Genomic DNA, 24,707 nt, shown 5'->3' on the forward strand with positions numbered 1-24,707 from the left:
TGGCGTGGACAGGAGGCCCTGTGGGGCCTGTGCCGTATCTACTAGTGGCCAGGGCACTCATTGTGTTTGGCTTGGAAGAGGCCCTGCACTGGGGTGGGCCAGGGGGCCAGGAGGTGTCGGCTGGGGCCAGGCCAGGCTGCTGACGGCCCCTTCCCCTCCACAGCCATCTCAGCTTCTTTGCCTCCAAGCCCAGCCCCACAGCCATGATCCTCAACCTGTGGGAGGCGCGGCACTTCCCCAACGGCAACCTCAGCCAGCTGGCTGCAGCAGTAGCCGGACTGGGCCAGCCAGACGCTGGCCTCTTCACAGTGTCGGAGGCCGAGTGCTGAGGCCGGCCAGGCCCAACGCCTACACTCTCACCAGCTTTGGCACCCACCAAGGACAGGCAGAAGCCGGACAGGGGCCCTTCCCCACCCCGGGGAGAGCTGCTCGGACAGGCCCCCTCCCGGCCAAAGTTGTCCCTTAATGCTGGTCCTTCAGACCCTGCCCGAACTCCCACCTCTCCATGGCCTGCCTAGCCAGGCTGGCACTGCCACCTGCTCACACTCGGCCCCAGGGCCCAGGATGGACAGTGCCTGGAGCCTGAGCCAGGCCCAGCCCATCTGTGTGTGTGTGTATGTGCGTGTGATGCTACCTCTCCTCCCGTCCCTCTCCAGGGGCCCCGCATACACACGGCCATGCACGCACACACTGGGCCTGGGCCAGGACCCCGGAGCTCCTGCCTGAGCTGGACCTTATGCAAACATTTCTGTGCCTGCTGGGTAGGGGCACGTCTGAGGGGCCCTGCTCCAAGCCTGCAGGACCGAGGGCCACAGCCGGACAGGGGTTAGCCTCTGGATTCAGGCACATGACCACCACACGAGTACGTGCCACACATGCCTCGTGTGCTCATCTCACACACACCCCCCTCCCGGGTCATGCAGACACCCCCCACCACACACATCTCATGCTGTACACCTGAGGCTGCTCACGTCTCATGCCCAGTGTCGGTGCATATTTGCCTCTCACGTGCTGCCCTCTCTCCACCCACCCAGGGACACCCCACGGCTCCTCCCTGCCCCTGCCCCTCCCCCAGCCTCGAGGTGCCCTGCCCGGCGGGGCCTGTGAATATGCAATGGGAGTCCCGGGCTGTACAGTGGCGAGTGTGTGTGGCGTGGTGTGCCCGTCCCCAGGGCTGGCTGGTGCCCCACGCGGGGCCTGTCATGTGAAGCTCGTGTCCTGACTTTGTCTTAAGTGCATTCACGCACTTACACTTGGCCTTATGTACACAGCCTTGCCCGGCCGCCGGGGCGCATAGGGATTTTATTGGACGTGAATGTAAATAAATTATATATATATATTGCTAACCTGAGTGCTACTTCTCTCGGGGAAAGCCAGGGAGAAAGGCCAAATGGCCGCAGAGGGGTCACACATGGGATGTCCCGGGAATCCTGGGTGGCTGGGCCTGGCTGGGAAACAGGCAGACCCCGACCCAGGTCCAGCAAGGCTGCGGTGGAGCCTCCTCAGCCTGGAGATTTCCTCAGACACGAGTCAACTGTGCAAGACGGCAGGCAACAGCGGTGACCAGGGCTGCACCTTTGCCGGACCCATCCTCTGACTGCAGGAACGTGACCACACAGCGAGGGGCCAGCTCCCGCACCGTGGCTGCCACCAGGCTGGAGAAGCTGTGAGAGGAGGACTGAGGTGAGCTCAGGCCACCAGCCCCACCTAGCCACACCTCCCTCCCCAGCCCGCACACCCAGACTCACTGCGGGTGCAGCTTGTAGAGCGTTCCATCCACCCCCACAGACACTGCCAGCTCTTCCAGGCCCCGGTTCTCCCGGATCTTCTCCACCACAGCAGCTACACCCGCCCCACAGAGCTGGGCAGCCCGCTGGGACACGGCCTGGCACACCTCTAGCACCATCAGGGCATCATCTGAGGTCAGGGGCAGCCCCAGATCCTCTAGGATGGCTCGGACCTGCCGCAGGGCCAGGCTGTCGCTGGGGGCCAGGAAGGAAGAGAGCACAGAGAGGCGGGTCATGACTTCTCCCACGTCATCCTCCAGAGCGGACCTCGCCACCACCCATGGCCAGCAATCCCCCACAGTGGACAGAAATACTCCCTGAAGTAGGGGAGGCAGTGTAGGCCTCAGGCACCTTTCGATCTCAGAGAGGAACTTGGTCTTGAAGATGTCCCTGGTCTGAAGGCGCTGGGTCTGCTGGCCCCGGAAGAGAACGCCAAGGCTGGTTAAATGTAAAAGGACGTGGCGGACGATCTCCCCCAGGTACATGCCGCTGATCATCTTTTCAAACCTGCACGAACGTGTGTGTGCTCACAGGGCAGAAGGCCCCCCCGGCCACAGTCCCCAGCACCGGTCACGACCAGCCACCACTGCCTGGGCCCAGCCCACACCTCTGCTTGCCGGGGTTGATGGACGCCTGGTCCACACTTGCATCAAAGCAGGTGCTGAGCATAGCCAGAGAGCCATCGTCCCCAAAGGCACCCCACTCCATGTTGATGCACATGCGGCCTGAGTCCCCAGGCACGCCCGCCACATTCCTGAGCTCCTCCATGTAGCAGGCATTGGTGCCGGTTCCTGCAGAGAGGCCAGATAACGTGGAAGCTACTTATTGATGCGGACAAGGACCCTCTGAGCACTTCCTATACTGAGATGGCAACATTCGGGCTCATTCTCTCTACCTCTCCGTCTCCTCATGCTCACAGCCTGTCCCTAGTCCTGGTCCTCCTTCCTCCCAGACATCCCTCGTGCAGACCCTGCCAGTTCCAAGCCCTGGGGACCTTCACTGCCTTTCCCACCAACATCACCATCAGTGCATCCACCATGCCACCCCCAAGTGCTCCTACAATGCCCAGCTGTCCTGTCATTCCCCTGGGAGACATGTGACATCCCCCGTCCTCGTCCCCAGCTCTCTGCGGTTGAGAGGCCGAAGCTCCCTGGACTGGCCTGCCAGGCCCTTATTCCAACTAAGAGGTGCTGGACCAGGAACAGGGGACACAGAGAAATCAGAGATGAGGAGCCCCACAGTCTGGCCAGAGGTCAGGCAACGAATAGCCAGCTCTGATGGAGCCTCTGTGTCCCTGTGAAAGCACCAAGGAGAGCATCGTGGGAGCCCAGACCACGGGGCAAGTCTCTGCCAACAGGGTCAGGAAAGCAACAGAGAGGAAGTGACCGAACCCAAGAAGCACAGAAAGGAAAAGGCATTCCGGGCAGAGGGCGCACCCTGAATGAGGGCGTCTCCCTCCTCTCCCTGACACAGCTTCAGCTCCGGGCAGGTGGGCTCCTTGCTGGCCCCACCTGGAGTTCCTCTGTCCAGCTGTTTATGCCCACAGCAAACTGGGCATGCCTCTCCTAAGTGCCTAACTGTGCGCTGCTGCCCACGTGTAGAATCGAGTCACTCTGACCACCGCGTGTTGTTCTGGGCTTAACCCTTGCTGAGTGGTCAGCTCTGAGAAGGCAGAAATTGCCTCTTGTTTTATGTGTCTTCCTGTTCCTCTGTCCAGTCAGTCCCCTGTGGACACAGGGCAGGAGCTCAGTAAGGATGGAATCTTGGACTGTCTCAAGGACCTTCACTGCTCATTGCTTCCCTGCCCCCGCCCAGCTCCAAACACCAGGTGTGTGCTGTGAGCCAGGGACCATGCTATATTTTGTCCCCTCCCATTTCATCCTCATGATGCCTTGAGACAGGCATTGTTATTCTTATCTCTGTCTTAGAGATGAGGAAACTGAGGCTCTGGTGACTTGCCCAAGGTCACACAGGTGGAAACACAAAGCTAGTATTTCCACCCAAATCTGTACAACTCCAAAGCTCAGATTCATTTATCAGATGGCAAACTGAAGTTCAGAGAGCCTAAATGACCATGAGTCAGTCACTGAGCTGGACTAAACACCCAAGCTCCAGACTGCCAGCCCGAGATTGTTCCAGAGCCCCACTGGGTCAGACCAGAGCAATCCTACATCCCCAATGCCAAGGAAACATCCAAGCGGAGGAATCCACAGAAGGCAGCAAATTGCCAAGCAGTAGGGGCATGAAAGGGCAGGGCCCTCCTCACCGACAATGAGGCCTATCTCGCAACGGGGGTCCTCATAGCCACAGGACATCATGGTCCCCACCGTGTCATTGACAATGGCAACCACATTCAGCTCCACTGCCTGCACACAAAAGGATGCTGCTAGTTGCTGGGCAACGCGGTCGTCACAGCAACCAGCACCGGACCCAGAGGTCTCTACCGCAGAGGGCTCCCCGCTCAGAAACCAGGAGACTCTTTGCTCCCCTCAAGGGCTGCCACAGCCCCAAAGCACCCCTAGAACAGGCTCCTACCTGTCTGCGTGCGATGGCTTCCCGCAACAGATTCACGACATCTTGGCCCTCACAGTCTGATGCATTAAAACCCTTGGTCCAGTTCAGGAGGATGCCCTGGGGTGAGAACAAGAGGAAGTGGCGGGAAGCTGGAGGCCCCTTCAGGCTCACTCTGCCTCCGCAAAGCCTGCATCCATCACAAACCTAAGATTTCCACCCTCCCCAAGCACAATTCCTTGCCTACTTTGCTGTATGGTTGAAGGCCTTGCCCTCTGCCCGCTCCCTACTCCCCAGGAGGCTTTCGGTGTTCAAAAACCTATTAATAACCATCTAACCTACATTTTCCATTATTAGTTCCAGACGGTCAGAGGGTCTGGCCATTTTAAGACGTTTGCCCAGAAGGAATGGCCCTTTGTAATTGGGTTAGGAATGAACAGAGCTGGTAAAGTGAGTGCTGTGTGTGAAACAGGAGGACAGAGAAGGCTCAGAGGCCCAGATGACAGCAGATCCCACCCTTTCAGAAAGAACTCCAAGTTACTCGAGAGGAAGGAATTCTCAGCTTCAAGGATAGAGCTGTGTCAATGGGTGAGTCACTCGAGTGTTCCAAACACAAGGGGAGGAGGAATGGAAAAGCCAGAACCTAGGCCCTGGGCAGGCTGAAGGCAGAGTTCCTGGATTGTGAGAAAAGGGACTTAGAACTTAGTGACACGGGGCTCGACGGTACCTGGAAAGGAGTGCTGTTTTCTGAGTGTGCGTCCTGTGAGGGAGGGGGCAGGGGGAGCAGGAATTAGTCTACAGCTGTTGGGAGAAAATTACTGCTTTGCTCAGAGGAGGAGCATGGAGGGTAGGTCAGGAAATCCTTGGGGCAGAAGATTTTAGAAATAGTAACCAACATTTTCCTCCAATAATATGTCCTTTTATTCCTTTTTTTAAATTGTTATAGGCTCATTGTCTCAAAAACAGAAAGCAGAGAATGTGATAGAATGAGAGAAAGAATGTTTGAGAGAAAGAAGCCGTTTGAGAGAGACCAGATGATGAGTAATAGCCCCTGTGTGGGCTGCTACCCCTAGAATGCAGAAGGGTAGGCAAAGGGGGACGTCAGAGCCAGGTTGCTGATGGCTTCCTGAGACAGGTGTCCTATGCCCTCCCCGCTGGGCTGAACTCCTGCTCAGAAGGGATCTGAGAAATCTGAGAACAGAAGAGGCCCCTGCCCTCCTTCCCCAGGTAATGCCCAGGAAGGTGTCGAGACTCAAGAGAGAACGTGGCAGAGGGAAGTGCCCAGAGAGCAGGGCCCGGGGCACCTCCCTGTGTCCCTACATCCCTGCAAATTCTGCACAGCAAAGGCTGCTGCAGAGCCAAGGGGGCTCCTGGGGAAGGCAATCCCCACACGGGTCAAGTTTTCACCCCTGAGAAGAATGTGGGCCCAACATTTGTTTTTATTTTAGACGGAGTCTTGCTCTGTCGCCCAGGCTGGAGTGCAATGGCACAATCTCAGCTCACTGCAAGCTCTGCCACCCGGGTTGAAGTGATTCTCCTGCCCCAGCCTCCCAAGTAGCTGGAATTACAGGCGCTCACTGCCACACCCAGCTAATTTTTGTATTTTTAGTAGAGATGGCGTTTCAGCATCTTGGCCAAGCTGGTCTTGAACTCCTGACCTCGTGATCCACACGTCTCAGCCTCCCAAAGTGCTGGAGACCTGAGCCACCACGCCCGGCCTTCAGCACAGAAATTAAGTTCAGTTACAGAAAATTAATAAGACTATATTTCTTGCCCCCACCCCCACCCCCGATTTGCACATGGAGCCTCACCTGCTTCTCACATCTTACAAGGAATAATCTAAAGGACTGAGCAGGCTTAGCCTGGAGCAGAGCAGCCAAGCAGCAAGACTGGCCCACTGCACCATCCAGAGAATCACCGTGTAAAAGAAAGCAGAGTACAGAGTTGCACAGCAGGTGCAGCGCGGCGGCTCACGCCTGTAATCCCAACACTTTGGGAGGCTGAGGTGAGCGGATCACCTGAGGTCAAGATTTCTAGATCAGCCTGGCCAACATGGTGAAACCCCGTCTCTACTAAAAATTAGCCGGGCATGTTGGCATGTGCCTGTAGTCCCAGCTACTTGGGAGGCTGAGGCAGGAGGATCGCTTGAACACAGGAGGTGGAAGCTGCAGTGAGTGAGCCAAGATCATGCCATTGCACTCCAGGCCCGGGAGGTATTGTTTCTGTGACAGGCTTCAGGTGTGCACATTGACAAGTCCTTCATCCTTGTGTAAGGACAAGCTAAAGTGTGTGCTGAGTAGGGATGTGTGTCTCGGCCTATGCCTGGCCCTCTGCCACCCTAGTCATGCACCCACCACCGAGCCAGGCACTGAGAAGGAAACAAACGAAGAAAGGAGGAGGAGAGAGACCAAAAAAACCCCAAGCAACCTCAAGCCCCTGCTAGAGACAGGAACAAACGCTGGTTCCCGCAGAACCCTGAGGCCCACACACCAGTGCTATAGCTAGAATGGATGCTCTGTCCTCTGATCAACCCCAGTCTAGGCCTGACCTGCTCCCAAATGCTTCAGACCCTGACCCTGGGCCTACCCTGTCTGGGGAAACTGAGGCTGTGTGCAAGGCCAGCCCAGCAGTGCTGCCACCACCACCAACCCCAGCCCCCACCACCAGCCAGCCTTTTCCCCTGCCCCCTGCCCACTCCATGAAGGGTATGTGGGCAGGAGGCCCTTGGGAATCACTTCTCTTGGCCCTCCCTCACCTGGTCCAGGCCAAGCTGCCTACATGGGAAGGAGAAGGTAAAACCCAGTGGGAGGCTCTGCCCACTCAGGCCCTGCTTCTGCTGGAAGTCCATGATGCAGTCCACAATGTGGTCAAAGAGCTGTGGGGCAGGACAGGTCAGGCGTAGGCACTGCTCAGCCCTTCCCCACCTCCGACACCAAGGTTCAGGCTGTGGGTACCTGCTGCCCAGAGCCCTGGGCCACACTCTCAGGAATGGAGTAGATCTGGCTGGTGATCTGCACACTTGTGGTCACACGTACCAGGAGGACACGGAAGTTCGTGCCCCCGAGGTCCAGGGCCAGGAAATCCCCTCGCTCTGTGGGGCAGAGACCCTCAGTGCCAGGATAGTGCTTGTGGCTCCAGCCCTAGCCCACACTGTGACCCCATGTTTCGGTCCCACACTCAGGCCAGGTCCTTACCGCTGCCGTCAGGCGTGGCCCGGACAAAAGTGGGCAGCATGCGAAGGGAGGAGGCCTCCCCTCGGAGCCCCTTGACCATGGCCTTCCGCATCTGTGCCTGAACCGCTGCCAGCTGATCGTGGTTTAACCGGAACGGGGCCAGGGTCTCCTCCAGCAGGCGCCGGTGGGCAGCCAGACGGGCAGCCACGGCAGTCACCATCGCCACTCCCCGGCCACCACCATCCGCAGAGGGGATGAAGGAGACATCGCATTCCGGGGCCAGGAGCATCACTGTCCCCTGCAGGATGCCGCAGAACCTATGGATACACACAGGTGCGCCCGGCTTGGCCCCGGACCCCCAGACACACACAGGTGCGCCCAGCTTGGCCCCGGACCCCCAGACACACACAGGTGCGCCCGGCTTGGCCCCGGACCCCCAGACACACACAGGTGCGCCCGGCTTGGCCCCGGACCCCCAGACACACACAGGTGCGCCCGGCTTGGCCCTGGATCCCCAGACACATACAGGTGTGCCCAGCTTGGCCCCGGACCCCTCGGGCCTCCTGAAGCCCAAGGCCCCATCACTTTTTTCTTTTTTAAATTGTTCTAGATACCGAGTCTCACTCTGTCACCCAAGCTAGAGTGCCATGGAGTGATCGTGGCTTACTGAAACCTCAAACTCCCAGGCTCAAATGATCCTCCCACCTCAGCCTCCCAAAGTGTTGAGATTACAGGCGTGCACCACCATACCCAGCCTCCCCTATCACTTCAGTTCTAAATCTGTTCTGTGCACCAACCATAAGCCCTAATGTCCCCATGGCCTCCACCCTTGCACACACAAAGGGAAGCATTGTTTCTCTCCTTGGATGTCTTCTGGCCTCCCATAGCTCAGTCTGGCCCTCCCTCTGCCTAAGTGCCCTTCATGTCCACTGGCTTGCAGACGTGATCCCAGAGGACCCTCTGGGTGTGTATCACACACACGTGCTCATGCCACATAATCACGAGGATCATGTTTTCACAATACCTGGGGTGCCGCTCACACACTCGGCCTCCGGTGGCCACAGCGACCTGGAGGGTTTGTTGCTCCCGGCTGTGCTGGAGGTGGGAGAGAACAGCGGCCAGGGCGGCAGCACAGAGCTGGGCAGCCCGTGTGCATACGGCCGCGCACACGTGCTGCACAAGCTCAACATCCGAAGCCCCAGGGCTCAGGCCCAAGTCCTGCAGGATAGCACGGACACGGGCTGCCCCAGCAGAGGGGCTGGGGAGGAAAGAGAAGTGGTTTGGAGCTCAGCCCAGAAGCTCCCCATCCCACTAAAGCCCTATGGCTACCTTGGGGACAGAGTATCCTCCCCTTACCCCAAGCCAAGAATCCCCCAGTAAGCCACCATCTCCCCCACTCACTCCTCCATCTCAGCCACGTGTTCCAGGAGGATGCTGCCTCGACTCAGCAGGGCAGGGGAGGTGCCGCCACCAAAGAGGACCCCACGCTGGGCCAAGTGAGCCAGCACCAGCCGCACCAACTCACCCAGATACAGGCCTCCAATCATCTTCTCAAACCTGAAGGTGGAAAGGGTGGCTGGACAAAGCCTTTTCTAAGCCCTCAGTCCACCTCGTCCTACCTCCAAGCATTCCCAAAGAAGGATTCTTTTCTTTGGGGCTCCCAAATTGGAGACTCCAGAAGCAACGAATGGCCTCCCAGAGGACAGGTGGGTGTATGCCTAGACCCCATCGCCCCCTCTGACACAGGTTACATTCCGAAGCCTTGGGGAGAGGAAGAAGGCGGCAGAGAGCACTTTGCTCCGCCACTTCCAGCCCTCAACCCCCAACCTGTCAGGGCAGGGCAGAGTCAGGAATCGGGAGGACCAAGGGTTGACAATTCTGGGTTCTAGAACTTTGGGCCCTTCCTTCTTTGAACCTGGCCAGGGCCCCAGGTTGCTCCCTGGAGACCCTCAGAGTGACAGGGAGGGGCCTAAGGGCCTGAGAACAGGAACAGAAGGGGTTGGGAGCAGAGCATAGATAGGGCCTGGAACCAAAGGTCAGGGCCCCACACCAGGGCACCTCTGAGCACCAGGATTCAGGGACTCATGGTCCAGGGTGTGGTCGAAGGTGGTCAGCACTGGCCCCAGCGCCCCAACATCACTGAAGGAACCCCACTCGACGCTGACACAGACGCGGCCCCGGTCTTCATCCAACACTGCCACGTGCCGCGCCTCCTCCATGTAACATGCATTGGTGCCCGTGTCTGGCAGAGACGAACCTGTCAGGACCTGCTCGCCAGGCAGCACACCCTCCACCCGTCATCACAAATGGTCTGTGGCTCACCTACAACTAGCCCAACCTCACACGGCCTGGCTCCCAGCTCACAGCCCATCATGGTGCCCACTGTGTCGTTCACCACGGCAACCACGTCGATGTTGTAGGCCTGGATGATGGAGAGGGCAGAGGTCAAGGCTGGCCTGAGTGGTCAGAGCAGGGAATCCAAGGGATGGGCAGGGCTGGGGCCCTGGCTTTGGAAGAGACACATAGAGTCCAGGAAACATATGTCTGCACGCCACACACATTTGTGCCACAGACGCTCTGGGCTTCCATTTTATAGGAGCTTTTCCTCCAATCTCACCCTCAGCTCCTCCCTAACCCCCAACTCGGGCCCCCAGGTCACAGTGACGTCCACCCTCAGCATCTCCCAGGACCAGGATGAGTTTCCTGAGACTGAGCACCTCCTTGAACACTGCACCTTCCCAGCCTCACTGTCATTCTGCCTGGCTCCCCAAGCCCGTTCCTCCCAGCACTGGCTTCTCGCCACAGAGGGTTAGTCCAGACGAACCAGCCTTTCTCCAGCATCCAGACTCTCGTGTGTGGCCTTCTCTGAGACTAGATCTTCTGCCCCAGTCCCAGCCTGACTTGAAGGAGGCAAACTCTTCCTTCAAGTCCCTGATCGAAGAGCCGGTGCTTCCTCTATAGTACTCCCAGAGTTGTCCACGCACTACTCCTTGACGCGGACAATTTTTTATTAGAATGTGTCCCCCTCTAGACTGTGAAAACCTTGAGGAGGAGGTCAAAGTCTGTTCATGTTTGTTTGTCCCGGGCCCTGAACATTTATTTGACCTTTCTTAGCCTCCGTGTGTTTTAACTTATACAATGGGAATGGGAGCAACATGTACCTGAGGTTAAACTGGATGGAGGACATGAAGAGAAAAGGAAAGCAGCTTTCCAGAAGCGCAGGCCCCACACATGTGTGCCAGGCCCAGGCCAGCATGGGCCTCCCTCCCATCACCCCTCCCTCCACTCACCCCATGCCTCTGAATGGCGTCTCTCAGCAGCTGGACCACATCCTGCCCTTCCACACCACTGCACCTAAAACCTTTGGTCCAGGAAATGAGGGTGCTCTGGAGGTAGAGAAGCTGAGTTACTCCTCTGATGGCCTTCATGGGGCTGCAGCCCCCCCCGACCCAGCGTCCCATGTCCACTCCACCTCACCCTGTCCAGGCCCGTCTGGTGACAAGGGAAAGAGAAGCTGAAGCCAAGTTGCAGACCCTGTTTGCTCACAGGCTGCGCATCCAGGAACTCAGACAGGCAGTGGGCAGCAAAGTCAAAGAGCTGCAGGAGAGGTGGGGGCTCAGCCTTGCCCCTCTGAGCCCCAGCTGCCCAGCCAGGCTCCCAGACCCCAGACGCTGGGCAGAGAGTGCTTACCTGCTGGCCAGCACCCAGCATCACCTCTTGGGGGATCACAAACTCCTGGCTTCTGGGCTCCACCCTATGCCCCTCAATGCCAGTTAGAGTCACCCACAAAACACGCAGTGAGGCCCCTGTGGCCCCCAGCTCCAGCACCATGAAGTCTCCTTGCTCTAGAGGGCAAGCAGGTCACAGAAAGGCATGCAGCTGGCACGACCAGAGCCCTCTGCCCACCTCCCAAATTCCTAAGGCCTGCAAAGTCTGGTCAAGGGGCCATAGAGATGGGGGACAGTAATAAGGAACATTTCCCTCCCCTAGATCAGTACCCTCTTCCAGGCCTGGCCACGCATCTCAGTCTATGCTACCCACCAGTGCCATGTGGGGTGGAGCCCACGTATGTAGGCAGCATCCGGACTGCAGGGGCAGGGCTGGCCTGTCCCCTCAGCGCCTGCTCCATGGAACCCAAGAGGCTGGCTTGGATCTGCTGTAGCTGTGCCCTTGTCACCTTGAACTGCTGCAGGCACTCCTGCACCTGGGGAGAAACAGGCCAGCATCTGGGAAGGAGCACTGCTGGGCTAGCCAGACTCCCCAACTCCAACCAAGGCAGAGGCCTGCCCTGCCCAGCCCAGCCCGCTTCTCAGCTCTTCATACACCCTGGCTCTCTTGCCAACAGCCTGCACCCAGCTCTGGCCTCCTCAGAAGGCTCTGTCCTGGAAAGACAATCCACCTTCTTCCTCCTCCTGCCCCATTACCTCACGGCTCCTTCTCAACTCCCTGCATCCTCTACCCTACCCCCTTCTTCTTTGAATTCAGGGTTTGGCAAGACCTTCTTCCTGTCGTACTGCAGATGATTGCTCTCTGGTTCCCCAGGACCCACAGCAAGAGTCTCTCAGTGAGTTGTTGTTGAACGAACGAGAGAATAAACAAATGCACGAACGAACTTCAAGTGTTTCCCTCTCCTAACCCACTCTCAGACTCTGAAGCCTGAAAAGGCCCAGCACGAAAGCATTTGGAGAGCACAATGCAGAGGATGGTCCTTTATCCCTTCGGTCATCCTTCCTGAAACATTGCTCTAGCCCTCACCACGCACCCAGCTCTAATCTAAGCACTGCACACACATAACCACCCAAGAAGCAACAAATGCTTTAGATTCCAGGGTGGGAGATAGAAATTAAGCATATAAACATACAATTTGGTTCCAGTAGTGATGGTGGCTATTAAAGGTGGGGTGCAGGATAAGAAATTAGAGAGTGACCAGGGTAGAAAGAGGTATTTTTAGATATGAGTCCAAGAGGGTTTCCCAGAGGAGGTGACCTAAATGAAGGAAGGGAACAAGCCATTTGAAGATCCAGGGGAAGAGCGAGGGGATGGATTTGGGGAAGACTGATGTGGGGGTGGATCAGAGTCTGAAGGGGCAGGTGAGAAGGCAAGGAAGGCAGAAGCTGGGACACCGCAGGCTCTCACTCCACCAGAAGCCCAGTAGCTTAAGAGCCCCAGGGACCTCATTCCTGTGAGCAAAACCCTCCCCTAGACGACTCTCACCCATCCTTCAAAGAAGCCCCGACAGCCTCCCTGGATTCATTGAAGGGTCACAGCCCAGCAACTCCATCCTCCTCCTCCTCAGGCTCAGACTTTCCAAAGCCTCCACTTCCTGTCACACGAGAGTTCTATTTCAATGACCTATTGCCCCAAACTGGACCCTTATCTGTGAAATAACAACTCAGGCACCTGGATAATAAGGCCCCTCCAGGGAGGAGAGGCTGGGAGGGAGGAGAGGCTGGGAGGAGAGGCTGCCGTTTGAGGGAGATAAGGACAGCTCAGTCCCACCTCTTGCTTTAGGAAGAGAATGGGAAATAGATCCCTAAGGAGGCAAATCATCCTAACTGGGGTGCCAGATGTCCACTTACACGTTCACCTTACAGCACATGCTTCCAACAGCCATGCATGCTAGGGGTGCCCATGCCCACTCTACCTCACCCTGACCAGGCCAGTCTGGTGACAAGGGAAAGAGAAGCTGAAGCAAAGCTACAGACCCTGTTTGCTCACAGGCTGTGCATCCAGGAACTCAGGCAGTGGGCAGCAAAGTCAAAGAGCTGCAGGACAGGCGGGGTCTCAGCCTTGCCCCTCTGAGCCCCAGCCACCCAAGTGTTAGAAACATGGAAACAGAGGCTCCAAGAGGGCAAGTCAGCTGCCTGGCCCAGCAGCTGTGAAGAGGCAGGGGAGAATCTGAACCCATATCTGTCTGACTGCAGAGATGTTTCCACGTCAACGTGAAGCTTTATAAAACCTAGAAAGTTCCCTTGAAAAGAACCCAAGGCCGATGAAAGTTGCTGGAAAGAAACCCCAGACGATCTGGCTTGAGAAAACTTACACCTGGGTCCTCGCACTCCCTTTTTCTGGCTCTGTGGTCCTGGGAAAGTCCCACTCTCTCTGAGCCTCCGTCACCTCTTCGTGCAAAACTGAGAAAATAATAGTACTTGGAAGTCAGCCAGTGCCAGGGACTATGTCTTGCTCAAGGCTACATCTCAGGGCCACGAGGAGCACCAGCTGGGAGCAGGATTTGTTGATTGGATGGTTGTGGTGGCATGAGAATTAAAGGCTGTAATGTATGTGGAAGTGCCAAGTGCTGCTGGGATGGGAGGGGCGTTTTAGTATTGCTTCATGGAAACAATAGAGTCATGGAGAAGTCAATGGCTTGGGCAAATTGTTTTTCTTCCTTTTCCTCTTGGGCACATTGAGATGTTCAGGAGGAGAGACTAGAAGACAGCAGAACTGCAAGAAAGACAGGAGGACTTCCCTGGCAGATCCCGGCGAGGCACACACAAGCCAAGAGAAGGTATTGGAGCCACCTCCGACACCCCAGGAAGAGCGGGGAGAGACCTCTGCCAGAAGAGCAAGGAGAAAGGCAGTAGAGAGCGTGTGAAGTCCAGTGTGGTTTCAACTCTGGCTCTTGTCACCAACTTGCTGTGTTGCTGGCCTGGGCCCATCATCTCACCTCTCTGAGCAAGTGACCCCTCTATCTAACAGGAACAATAGTACCCACTTCCCAGAGGTGCCATGAGGATGGAGAAGACAGAAAACCGGAGGTGGAGGAACAGCGCCACACATAGGGAGATGCTCAGCGAAGCACAGGCTCCCTGTCCTCAGAGCACAAAGCACACCTGGCCTGGAGAGCCTGACTCCATACCTCTCTGATGACAAAGAGAAGCCTAGGGGAAGGGGTCGGGAAGGGCCTCTGAGATGGGGCTGGGAACTGACCACACGTGGTTAACTAACCTTTTTTCAACCTAAGGTCATAGCAAGGGGAGCACAGGGTAAGGCCTATGGTGCTGAGTTGGGAGTCCAGGACCATGGGAAATTTGGTGTCCCTGTGAAGTCTCCCAAAGCCAAAGGGAATTCTTTCAACCGCAGGTGTATGTGATGGAGCCAGCAGGGCAAACGTGGGCCTGCACAGGAGTGTCAGCAGGGAGGGGTGAGAAGTGAGGGAGGAGATGACAGCAGGCCCTAGAGCCAGTCCTGGCTGAGCAGGCACTGGGGCCCAGCTACTGCTCTCATTCCTGAGGCACGGCTGTGGGTTGGGCACAGAAGAACTGTCTGCAGCAGGGTCTGGGGCACTGGTTGGACAAGGGGGAAGTGGGAGCATGAAATGAAGCGAGGGGTAACACCCCCACAATCTGGGCAACAAGCCTAGTCAAGTGGATGTCAGAACATGCCAGAAAACTAAAGAAACCACAGACAATGACTCAAGAACCCTTTAGTGGGCACCTCCTCTATGCAAGTCCTGTTTGTTTATTTATTTATTTATTTATTTACTTATTTATTCATTCATTCATTCATTTATTTTTAGACAGAATCTTGCTCTGTTGCCCAGGCTGGAGTGCAGTGGCACAATCGTGGCTCACTGCAAGCTCCGCCTCCTGGGTTCACACCATTCTCCTGCCTCAGCCTCCCGAGTAGCTGGGACTACAGGCACCCGCCACCACACCCAGCTAATTTTTTGTATTTTTTAGTAGAGATGGGGTTTCACCGTGTTAGCCAGGATGGTCTCGATCTCCTGACCTTGTGATCTGCCTGCCTCGGCCTCCCAAAATGCTGGGATTACCGGCGTGAGCCACCGAGCCTGGCCTTTTTTTTTTTTTTTTTTAGATGGAGTTTTGCTCTTGTTGCCCAGGCTGGAGTGCAGTGCCACAATCTCAGCTCACTGCAACCTCTGCCTCCCAGGTTCAAGCGATTCTCCTGCCTCAGCCTCCTGAGTAGCTGGGATTACAAGCATGCACCACTATGCCTAGCTAATTTTGTATTTTTAGTAGAGACGGGGTTTCACCATGTTGACCAGACTGGTCTTGAACTCTTGAACCTCAGGTGATCCACTCGCCTTGGCCTCCCAAAGTGCTGAGATTACAGGCGTGAGCCACCGTGTCCAGCCATAGGCAAGTCCTTTATCTCCATTAGCCTTCCGGGGTGGGGAGTATTAGATTTTATTTTCCTCCATTTTCCTGATGAGGAAACAGAGACTAAGAGATAAGAAATGGCTTACAAAAGAGTTTCCTGCTCAAGGGTGTGGTATGAGACAACTTCTAAATCTTGGTCAAGATGACAGAAAAAGGAGAAACTCACTTCTGAGCAAGCCTCAGGCATGAGTTTGGCACTAAAATCATCTGTGTGCCTGATTATAGTGGCTACATTGAGGGAAACATGCAAGAGGAACTGGAGAGGCGGGAAAGGTCTCAAGAACACAGCTTTTGACCAGATAATCCTGGGAAGGTCCACTCTAGACTGTGTCAACCCACTTGGGGAGGGAGCAGCACCTGTGTGGCAAGGTGGCAAAAGTGGTATGTTTGGAGTTGAAACACCTCAGCTCGAGCTCCTGTCATGTCTTAAACTCAAGTCATATCACTTCTCTATGTCCCTTTTCATCACCTGTAAGATGATCATCCCAACCTTGCAGTTGTTTTGGAGCCTGAAAAGAGATCATTTCCAGCTCAGATATTGAAAGCTTGGTGGAAAGGGGCTGCATGGGTGAGAGCCCAGGGCCCCATGGCAGCTTCAGTCACGCAGCTCTTGATGGCCTTGAACAAGCATGAAACAGGAACCCAGTGCTGAACTTACCAGCTCTGAGCTGTCTGAGGGCCCGGGCAAGCCCTCCTCAGGGTAACTCAGGGCTTCTTCCCCCTGTCGCAACCCTGCAGATCCAACGGAGTCCATGAGCTTCCACAGTGGAGGCTGGCCACCTACAGTAGAAAAGGGATAACCTGGGTCAACCATTTACTCTACAGGCCCTAGGAGTCTGTAACCCAGACCAGCTTCCTTCCTTCTGAAGGGGTCCAGGAAGGAAGCTGGGAGCAGAATCTAGAACCTGCGACCATCAAAGATCCTATAGCAGTCAGCCAGAAGGCCCTTGTTTTTCACAAGCATGTGAAACGAGAGAACACTGGAAAGGCTGATTTCAGTCCAAATGCTGTTCATTAATTCTGTCATTCATTGACATTCACCAGTTCCTGATGCCTGCTATGCTGGACGTTGTGGTACAGATGAAGCAGACCTAGGCCCTGCCCTCAGGGACCTCAGTCTCATCAACAATCACAGTATGATTAGCACAGGCAGTGGGTGAGATGGCCACATGTAATAGATGGACATGCTGCTGTGGTTGGGAGGTCAGGGACATGCTAGAGGCTTGGAACAAAGAAGGGAGCAAAGACCTGCCAGAGAGGCAGGCAGGCTGGACTAGGGACAGCCGTTGTGCCAGGCTAAGGCGTGTGAATTTCCTCCTGAAGGCAACAGGGGTCATGGACAGGGGTGGATCTGTGCTTCAGAAAGGGGTTTCACAAGTGATGTGACCTTGGGCAAGTCATTTATGACTTCTTTGAATTTCAGCTTCCATCCGTAAAACAGGAGGAAATAGTATCTACCCTCACAAGGTTGTTGTGAGCGCTAAATAGAGTTAACACCTGGGGAAATGCTTTATGAGATGTGATGTGCAACATAAACCAGGGGGGTTTTAACAGTGCAGTAATGCAGAGCAGAAAGAGCCCTGTGCTCAGAGGTGGGGATCCTGCTCTCCACAAGGCAGCTTCACCGCATCTCTCAGCCTTGAGGCTTTTCATCTGTGAAATGGGACCAACATGTATTAAAGGGCTGTGTGGGGCACATGAGATCATGAGAGCAAAGGAACTTGCTCAGATGTGCATTCAGATTTATGTAGCTGAATCTGAACTGAAACTCTGTGAGTCTCCATTTCCTCTTCTAACATGGAAAGCTAAGTTCTTGGGAGGATTAAAGGAGTGAGTGGTCCTTTGCACACTGTAAAGAACTGTAGAAATGTCATACTTCGCTCATCCGAGCTGGAGGTGGTGTTGCTGTTCCCGTAGTCCCAAGGGAGCCTTCAGTGAGTCAGGTGCTCTTTAGGGGTGGGGAAAAGGGAAACACAGTAGAGGGTCCAGTATGGGAAGAGACATCTGTCCACTGAGTCACTTTACCTCTCTTCCCTGCAATAGCAGAACTTCTGGAAACACAGTACCTTCCCACCCCTGCACTCCCCTCCTCGCCTACTCCCATTACACTCACTAATTTGCCCTCTCCACATGGTCACTCGTGACCTCCTAACTGCCCAATCCCAAGCCTTTTCCTCAGCCCCCACCTTTACTGCCCTCTCTCACATGCAAAGCCACTAGTCATTCTCTTTGCTACAGAATTCTCCCTGCCCTTAGCTTTCACAGCCAGTCTCTCCTAGGTCTCCTTCCTGAGTCTCTCATAGTCTTCATCAGTAATTTCTCTTCCTTCAGACAATGGGGTTCCCAAGTTTCTGGTCGTGCCCTTCCCCCACACTCCCTTTATCTCACCCATTCCCAAGGTTTCATTAATAGCTGTTTCAGGGCTCCCAAATCTACCTTTGGCCTCAGCCAAATCCTAAGTCCCAATGGTCTGTAAGACATCACTATCTGGATGGTGGAGAAGCTCCTCAAATTCAACAAAGCCATACTCATTTTTCCATCACCTTTCCCCCACAAAGCTCTTCTGTTCTCCACCTTGACTGGAGACATCGAAGTGTGCTCACTCACACGGCCATTTGGGTTGCCTGCATGCATCCCTGACCCTCACCTCCTCTATGTAATTGGATCTCAGGCTCTCTAAGAGCTCTCCTGGGCATCCCCTCCTCCCCATTCCCACAGCCACTGCACCAGACCATCCTCCAGCCTGATTATTACAACGGCCTCCTAACTGATACCTCTGCTTCTAGTTTCTTCACCTCTTTACCTCACCCAACTTGATCACCTCTGCACTCATGGCTGGCACGGGGTCTGGTATAGGTATGTGCTAATGTGCCTTTCTAAAATTGGAAGGAAGGGGAGTGGGTAGTTTTTTCTTATTTAATAAAGCAACAAATCAGCTTCTGATAAATCTCCCCGAAACCTTACATACCTATGCTGAGTTTCTGAATCTGCTAAATAGGGGTGTGGAATGCTTGTTCTATGCTACAGGTCTATTTCAAGGATAAAATGAGGTAACTGGGGCAATTACCTTTGAAAAGGACCAAGGGCTACACACGTGGCCTCCTTTCAAGGCCCAGCTAGTTCATTTATTCATTCACTCACTCATTCATTCCCTCATCCATTCGATATTTATTCAGCATTTTTACATGACAAAATCTGTGACGTAATCCCCAAGTAGCCCTAATATTTATATGCTAGGTAAAGGTATTCAGCTCTGTCTCTTCCATCTGAGATTCCCTGTAGGGAGGGTCAAGTCTCCTTCACTGCAGTATCCACAGAGCCCAGGGTCTGTTTGACTAAGGGCCCTTTGGCTTCCCTTAGCTGAATGGGCTACGTGAAGTGAGTTTTCCTCCTGAAAAGTACCCCAGGGACCTCTGCTGATGTTGGGAGCTGCCATCAAGAACCAGCTGGCAGGTTGGGTGTGGTGGCTTGCACCTGTAATCCCAGCACTTCGGGAGGCTTAGGCGGGCAGATTGCTTGAGCCCAGGAATTTGAGACTAGCCTGGGCAACATGGCAAAATGTCATCGCTACAAAAAAAAAATAACAAAAATTAGCTGGGTGTGGTCATGTGTGCCTGTAGTCTCAGGTACTCCAGAGGCTGAGGTGGGAGGATCACTTGAGCCCAGGAGATTGAGGCTGCAGTGAGCCGATTGTGCCACTGCACTCCAGTCTGGGTGACAGAGAGAGAGAACCCGTCTCAAAAACAAAGCAAGAGAACCAGCTGGCTTAATCTTTCCAGTGTCCACTTCCCCTGGCGTGCGCCAAACAGGAGGGATGAGGACAAGATGGTGCGGAAGGAGCAGGCAGTAATCAGACCGAGGCACTTACCTGGGACACACAGAAGCTGGCCACTCTCCTCAGGTCTGAGCTCTTGTCTGGCAATATGAGGCACCCCAATGACCAAAAGTGACACTCAGGGGTGACCTGAGTTATAATATCCTCAAGCCCCACCCTTTTCCTCCACCACCACTTACCAAACATCAGCTAATTCAGGAAGCTGCACTTCCTTCCAGGCCTGCCCTAAGAGTAGCCCAGGCTAGGCAAGGCTGTGGTGAAAACTTGAGCAAGATGATCACCGCAAAGTGGAGCCTTGAACTGGGTCTAAGGTTTTGGGCCATTCCCTCTACAATGCTGAGGGCTATTTATTTTGCAAATAAACTGAGTTTTGAGGTGGCGGCTCGCCCCTGGAAGGAGCTGGGCCTGGGAAGGTTATGGTAAGTACTTTTGAGCAAGAGGCAATGTGGGAGCACAAGAGGAAGGGGCTGACTCTGCAGAAAGTGGGCAGGGCTAGCTGAAGAAGCTGAGCCTTGAAGAAAGAACAGCAGTATGATGACAAAAGTGGTCCTTGACCAAGTGGAGAGCACGTACACAACCACAAATCACACACACATACAGATGCCTTCATGGAATGAGGTGCAGCTCCAGGCGCCTGAAGAGGATACACCGAAGCGGGGATATATGGTGGGAGAGGAGGTGACAGGCAGACTGCAGAGTCTAGACTTTAGTCTGTAGGCTGAGCAGGGAGAGTAGGTTCACACGGTAGGTCTTCTTTACTGGAAGGAGAAGGGGAGTGTTAGGCTGCTGTGGAGCTATTGGCCAACAAACTGTTTCTCTGCGGAAATTTCCCCTCAAAGGCACAGAACCTTGGGGCACCAACGTAGAATACCAGACAGCCTGCAACAATCTTTGTTGAACGCATGGATACACTTTAAAGCTTCAGGCTGCCTTGTCAGCAGTAACTCTATCATTATCCACAGACAGTAGAAGACCTCCACATGACATCAGGATGGAGACCAGGGATAGTGGCTCCTCTATCAGTAGTGGCATGAAGAGGCCTGGAAACATGCCAAACATCAGTCCTGCTGTGAAGTTTACTGGGTACCAACCAGGCATATAGGCTGTGAAAGGCAGGGAAGTGGGGGATGGGGTGCGGAGGATAGAGTGGCTGTCACAAACAACATAGCATCCCGCCTAGCCTGGGATCCCAGTCCCTCTCCACTTTGTTCAGTGGGGAGAGGAGAATGTGGAACTGAATATGAAAGGCCCAGCTGTGATTCATGCTGACAGCCTGCAATTTCTTGAGCCAGGGTGAGGATACGCCCCTGACAAGCATTGCCAGGGCTCTTCATCTGTGTTTCTGGAAGGTCTGTGTCCAGACCCCAGGAGCCGGGGTCCTGGTTCCCTAGTCAGAATGCCAGGGAAAGTCTGGGTCAAGGCCAGTGGAGGGAGAAGGATGGCTGAGCTTGAGGTCTGTGAGCAGCTGGGATAGCCTGGCTATAGCAGAGGCACTGCAGCTGCCAGCAGTTCTCTTCAGACACCAGGTGGCCACTGACCAACAAAGGGAAGGACAAGTCCTCACAAGGTTCCCTCAGAGCCCCTTAGTGCCAATCTCCAACTGTGCAGATGGAGCTAAGGAATGAGGAACAACAGTTCGCTGGGGGAAAGGCGGGCACAAGCAGAGCACTGCCAGTGGGCTGGGAGGTCAGGCCTTCCCTCTGAGCTTGCTCACAGGCTTTTCTCCACTCACAGTGCCCCCAGCCAGGCATAGAGATCCTCAACAAGCTCCCCCAATTTGCTCCACACCCTTTATATCATGAATGTGCCTTGCAGCTCTCCTACACACATGGAGCTACTTCTGTTGTGTCTTTGTTTGCACTGACTTGTCTGGAATGACCCTCCCTTTGGCCTCTTCCACCTTTTCACCTTTTTCCTCATCCCTTAAATTATAATCAACGACAATGAGGAGCCCTTCCCTGAAAAGCTCCTCCTGGCCCTGACCCCATCTGAGTGTGGTCTGCTTATTGGTTCCGTATTATCTTGGATGTTCTTGTATCACTGCATTTATATGTTTATTAAAGGCATCTGTTTATGTGTTCATCTTCTCCATTGTACTGTGGGCTCCCAGAGAATGTTTCTTATTCACCCATGCAGCCTTAGACCTCAGTTCTGTGTCTGGTAAGGAACAAGTATCAGTAAATTTTTGTTAAATTGAAGAGCCCTCCCACAACCTCAACAGTCCAGGGCTGGCCAGGCATGGTGGCTCACTTTGGGAAGCCGAGGTGACCTCACTTGAGGTCGGGACTTCGTGACCAGCCTGGCCAACATGGTGAAACCCGTCTCTATTAAAAATTTAAAAACTAGCCAGGCGTGGTGGTGTGTACCTGTAATCCCAGCTACTCGGGAGGCTGAGGCAGGACAATTGCTTGAACCTGGGAGGCATGGGTTGCAGTGAGCTGAGATCACACCACTGCACTCCAGCCTGGGTGACAGAGCAAGACTTTGTCTCAAAAAAAAAAAAAAAAAGAAAAAAAAAAAAAAGGTCCAGGTCTTTTGAAACTGACAGGAAATAAGTAACCTCTTACTGTCTTCCTGGGTGCATATGGTTTCAGCAGTCTTTCCACTAGTCTATCTTTCCACTGACAACTACAACCCTCTCATCCACTTACTACCTGCCTTCCCCTCCCCAAATTTCCATCTGCTAACAACTTAAGGCCAAAGCTACCCTGATTCGCAGGCAAAAATGAGCTCATCCAAACCTGAAATTTCCCTTAAGTCATTAGTTTTGTGACTGAAATGGGAAGTAGGAAGTAGTGTGGTATAGTACAGAGAGCTTCAGCTCTGGGGTTGGACAGACCTGGGTTCAAAATCCCATCCCATTACCAACTGAATGACCTTAGGCAAATTTCTTCATTCCTCTGAGCCTCGGTTTTCCCTGTATAACACATGGAGACTAATGTCTTCATAGGATTTGCTTTAGGTTAGGTAAACCCAGAAGCAGACCTAATTTGAATGCAAATAACTTTATTCGGGAAGTGATCCAGGACAGGGCCAGAATTAGGGCAATGCAAGTGATATGCCTAGAGTACAGAATGTAAAGAGACCCTCTCGGGTTCATACAGGTGCCAACCTTGCACTTAGATGAACCCAAGAAAAAAGGCTCATCACCCTAGTCCCAGTCCTGATCCGGAAAACACGGAAGAGGAGCTGGAAGCCAGGTAGGAAGAGAAAGCCAATGAAGTGTACATAGTTGTTACTGGGAGCTTAGAGAGGTTCACTCCCACAGGGAACCCTGAGAAATAGGTAGAATGTGCCTTAGCGTTGTCCCTCACTGAGTGAGGAAGCTGGGGTATTTATCCTCCCCCTTCCACTGGCTGAGAGCTGCCCCAGGGGCACTAATTCCCTGGCACTCCCAGCTTATGTCAATACAAACCAAGAGGGTCCTCAGGCAGAGTTTCAGGTACTTACAACAGGACTCTGGGTATACAGCAGAATGGTGAATGCCTGGGGGAAATGGGCGAGGCACAACCTCTGCTGGGGCTACCATAAGGACTAAATGAAAAGCACAACTACAGTGCCTAACAAAGAGTAGTCCCCCTCTCTCTCTTCCAATTTTTTTTTTTTTTTTTTTTTTGAGACGGAGTCTCGCTCTGTCGCCCAGGCTGGAGTGCAGTGGCCGGATCTCAGCTCACTGCAAGCTCCGCCTCCCGGGTTCACACCATTCTCCTGCCTCAGCCTCCCGAGTAGTTGGGACTACAGGTGCCCGCCACCGCGCCCGGCTAGTTTTCTGTATTTTTTAGTAGAGACGGGGTTTCACCGTGTCAGCCAGGATGGTCTCGATCTCCTGACCTTGTGATCCGCCCGTCTCGACCTCCCAAAGTGCTGGGATTACAGGCTTGAGCCACCGTGCCCGGCCTCTCTTCCAATTTATGGCAATAGCTTGTGAAGTTCATGGAGCTTCCCAGCTCTCCATGAGTTGGCAGCATCAGCAGAACAGCTGTTTCTCATCTTTCAGAAGTAAAAGAAATCCAGCGGCCCTAGGAAAGCTCTAGATGCCCAGGACCCAAGTTTTCTGTGGAAGCCTGATGGTTGATGAAGCCCAAGTAGTCCCTCCTAAGTACGCGCTCCTCTGAAAACTATCTCCTCTTGCATCTGCACCCCCGCCCCCATCCCTCCACCCCTTAGTGCAACATCATTTGTGACACATAGACTAGCATCACATTAATAACTGCTGCCACTAACTCATTCTTCTATGTGACGACATTGTGCTAAAACAAAGCTTTTATCCACATTATGGTAATCCTTAGAACCCTATGAGTATGATTTTTTCCCATTTGATGGACAAGGAAGCCAGGTCTCAGAGAGGTTAACTTTTATCAGAAGCAGGGTGCAGATGTAGGCTGATCTCACACATTTTCTACTTTGTCTCTTCACTCTTTCACTAATGCTCCTCTCACAGGATCACAGCATGGGGAGAAAAAACTGGGGGCACACAAGACGGTTGTAGGGAGGTGATGGGGGAAGCAGGTAGCTGTTCTTCCTTTGACTCCCCATTTAGCTAAAAATTAAGCCTATGGTTCCTGGTCCGGCTGATCCATACCCTCCTGCTGCTGACTCATGTTTTAGGGAGACTGCTCAATTTTAAGCTAAATAATTCACTTTCCAGAAGTACCCTTTTCCTTTTCTTATCTTCAGGCGAACAGATACACACACTATCCCCTGTTTATAGAGTGCTACCTCCAATAAATTGCCATTTAATGAGAGAAAACAAGCGAGAGTTAAGCTTATGGGACATAACTGATAAACTACTTTTCACTGGAAGAAAAACGGGAAAATAATCAATACTGGAGTCCAAACATGGCATTTTCTTCAGGAATGAAGAGTAGGGGCACTGTGGTTTCACTGCCATGGACAAAAAGTGGCTTATTTGTTCCCCTAAGCCTTTGTTTCCTCATCTGGGAATTGAGATGATAACACCTACCCCACAGGGTTGCTATGAGGATTAAATGAAGGCCACATACGTTGCCTGGACCATAGTAGTTGCTCAAAAAATAATAGCTATTTCTTATGTGATGCTAGCCACTAGGTCAGTGCCATCCAACAGCAAGACATTATCTATGGAAGGAAAAGACAGTGAGATTGCCATCTTGCCTTCTTCTAACCCAAAAGCTTGTGCACAAAGGGACCTAGGCAGGAACAAGGCCTTAATGTTTGTGCTGTGTCTTCCATCCCAGCTACGTGTAAACTCCCCAGTCTAACACATACCTCATTTTCATGTTAAAAGAAAACTTTGGAC

The 24,707-nt window shown here is 53.7% G+C and overlaps 2 protein-coding genes across 6 annotated transcripts in view; one reads left to right on the forward strand and one right to left on the reverse strand.

The window, feature by feature from the left end:
- The window catches only part of UNC5A (unc-5 netrin receptor A), a 72,790-nt gene extending 71,447 nt beyond the window's left edge, over positions 1-1,343 (forward strand). For all 4 annotated transcript variants that reach the window (XM_077937458.1, XM_028849932.2, XM_077937459.1 and 1 more), the window contains one exon: positions 164-1,343. In XM_077937458.1, coding sequence (XP_077793584.1) covers positions 164-329 — 166 coding nt within the window. In that variant the 3' untranslated portion in view covers positions 330-1,343. The remainder of the gene's footprint in view (positions 1-163) is intronic.
- Positions 1,260-19,874, reverse strand: HK3 (hexokinase 3). 2 transcript variants are annotated; one of them, XM_077937455.1, is made up of 19 exons: positions 19,609-19,874; positions 16,253-16,374; positions 11,513-11,675; positions 11,162-11,316; positions 10,949-11,068; positions 10,762-10,857; positions 9,794-9,893; positions 9,530-9,713; positions 8,873-9,028; positions 8,496-8,729; positions 7,493-7,788; positions 7,253-7,389; positions 7,054-7,173; positions 4,323-4,418; positions 4,054-4,153; positions 2,395-2,578; positions 2,139-2,294; positions 1,749-1,982; positions 1,260-1,664 (listed from the first exon to the last, which is right to left on the reverse strand). In XM_077937455.1, exons 1-19 carry the CDS (start codon positions 19,613-19,615, stop codon positions 1,520-1,522), a joined length of 2,805 nt encoding a protein of 934 aa, XP_077793581.1. In that variant the 5' UTR covers positions 19,616-19,874; the 3' UTR covers positions 1,260-1,519. The 2 variants fall into 2 exon arrangements, with proteins under 2 accessions (XP_077793581.1, XP_001086179.2); XM_001086179.5 differs by lacking the exon at positions 19,609-19,874 and adding an exon at positions 19,463-19,589.
- Positions 19,875-24,707: the final 4,833 nt, after the last annotated feature.

This window comes from Macaca mulatta, chromosome 6 (assembly GCF_049350105.2).
Source record: "Macaca mulatta isolate MMU2019108-1 chromosome 6, T2T-MMU8v2.0, whole genome shotgun sequence".
NCBI lineage: Eukaryota > Metazoa > Chordata > Mammalia > Primates > Cercopithecidae > Macaca > Macaca mulatta.

Coding starts and splice junctions, on each gene's coding strand:
- HK3 (XM_077937455.1), bottom strand. Junction 8,730..8,872: donor CACGTGGCTGAGATGGAGGA/GTGAGTGGGGGA, acceptor TTTCCTCCCCAG/CCCCTCTGCTGGGGCAGCCC. Junction 4,154..4,322: donor AAGCCATCGCACGCAGACAG/GTAGGAGCCTGT, acceptor TTTTGTGTGCAG/GCAGTGGAGCTGAATGTGGT.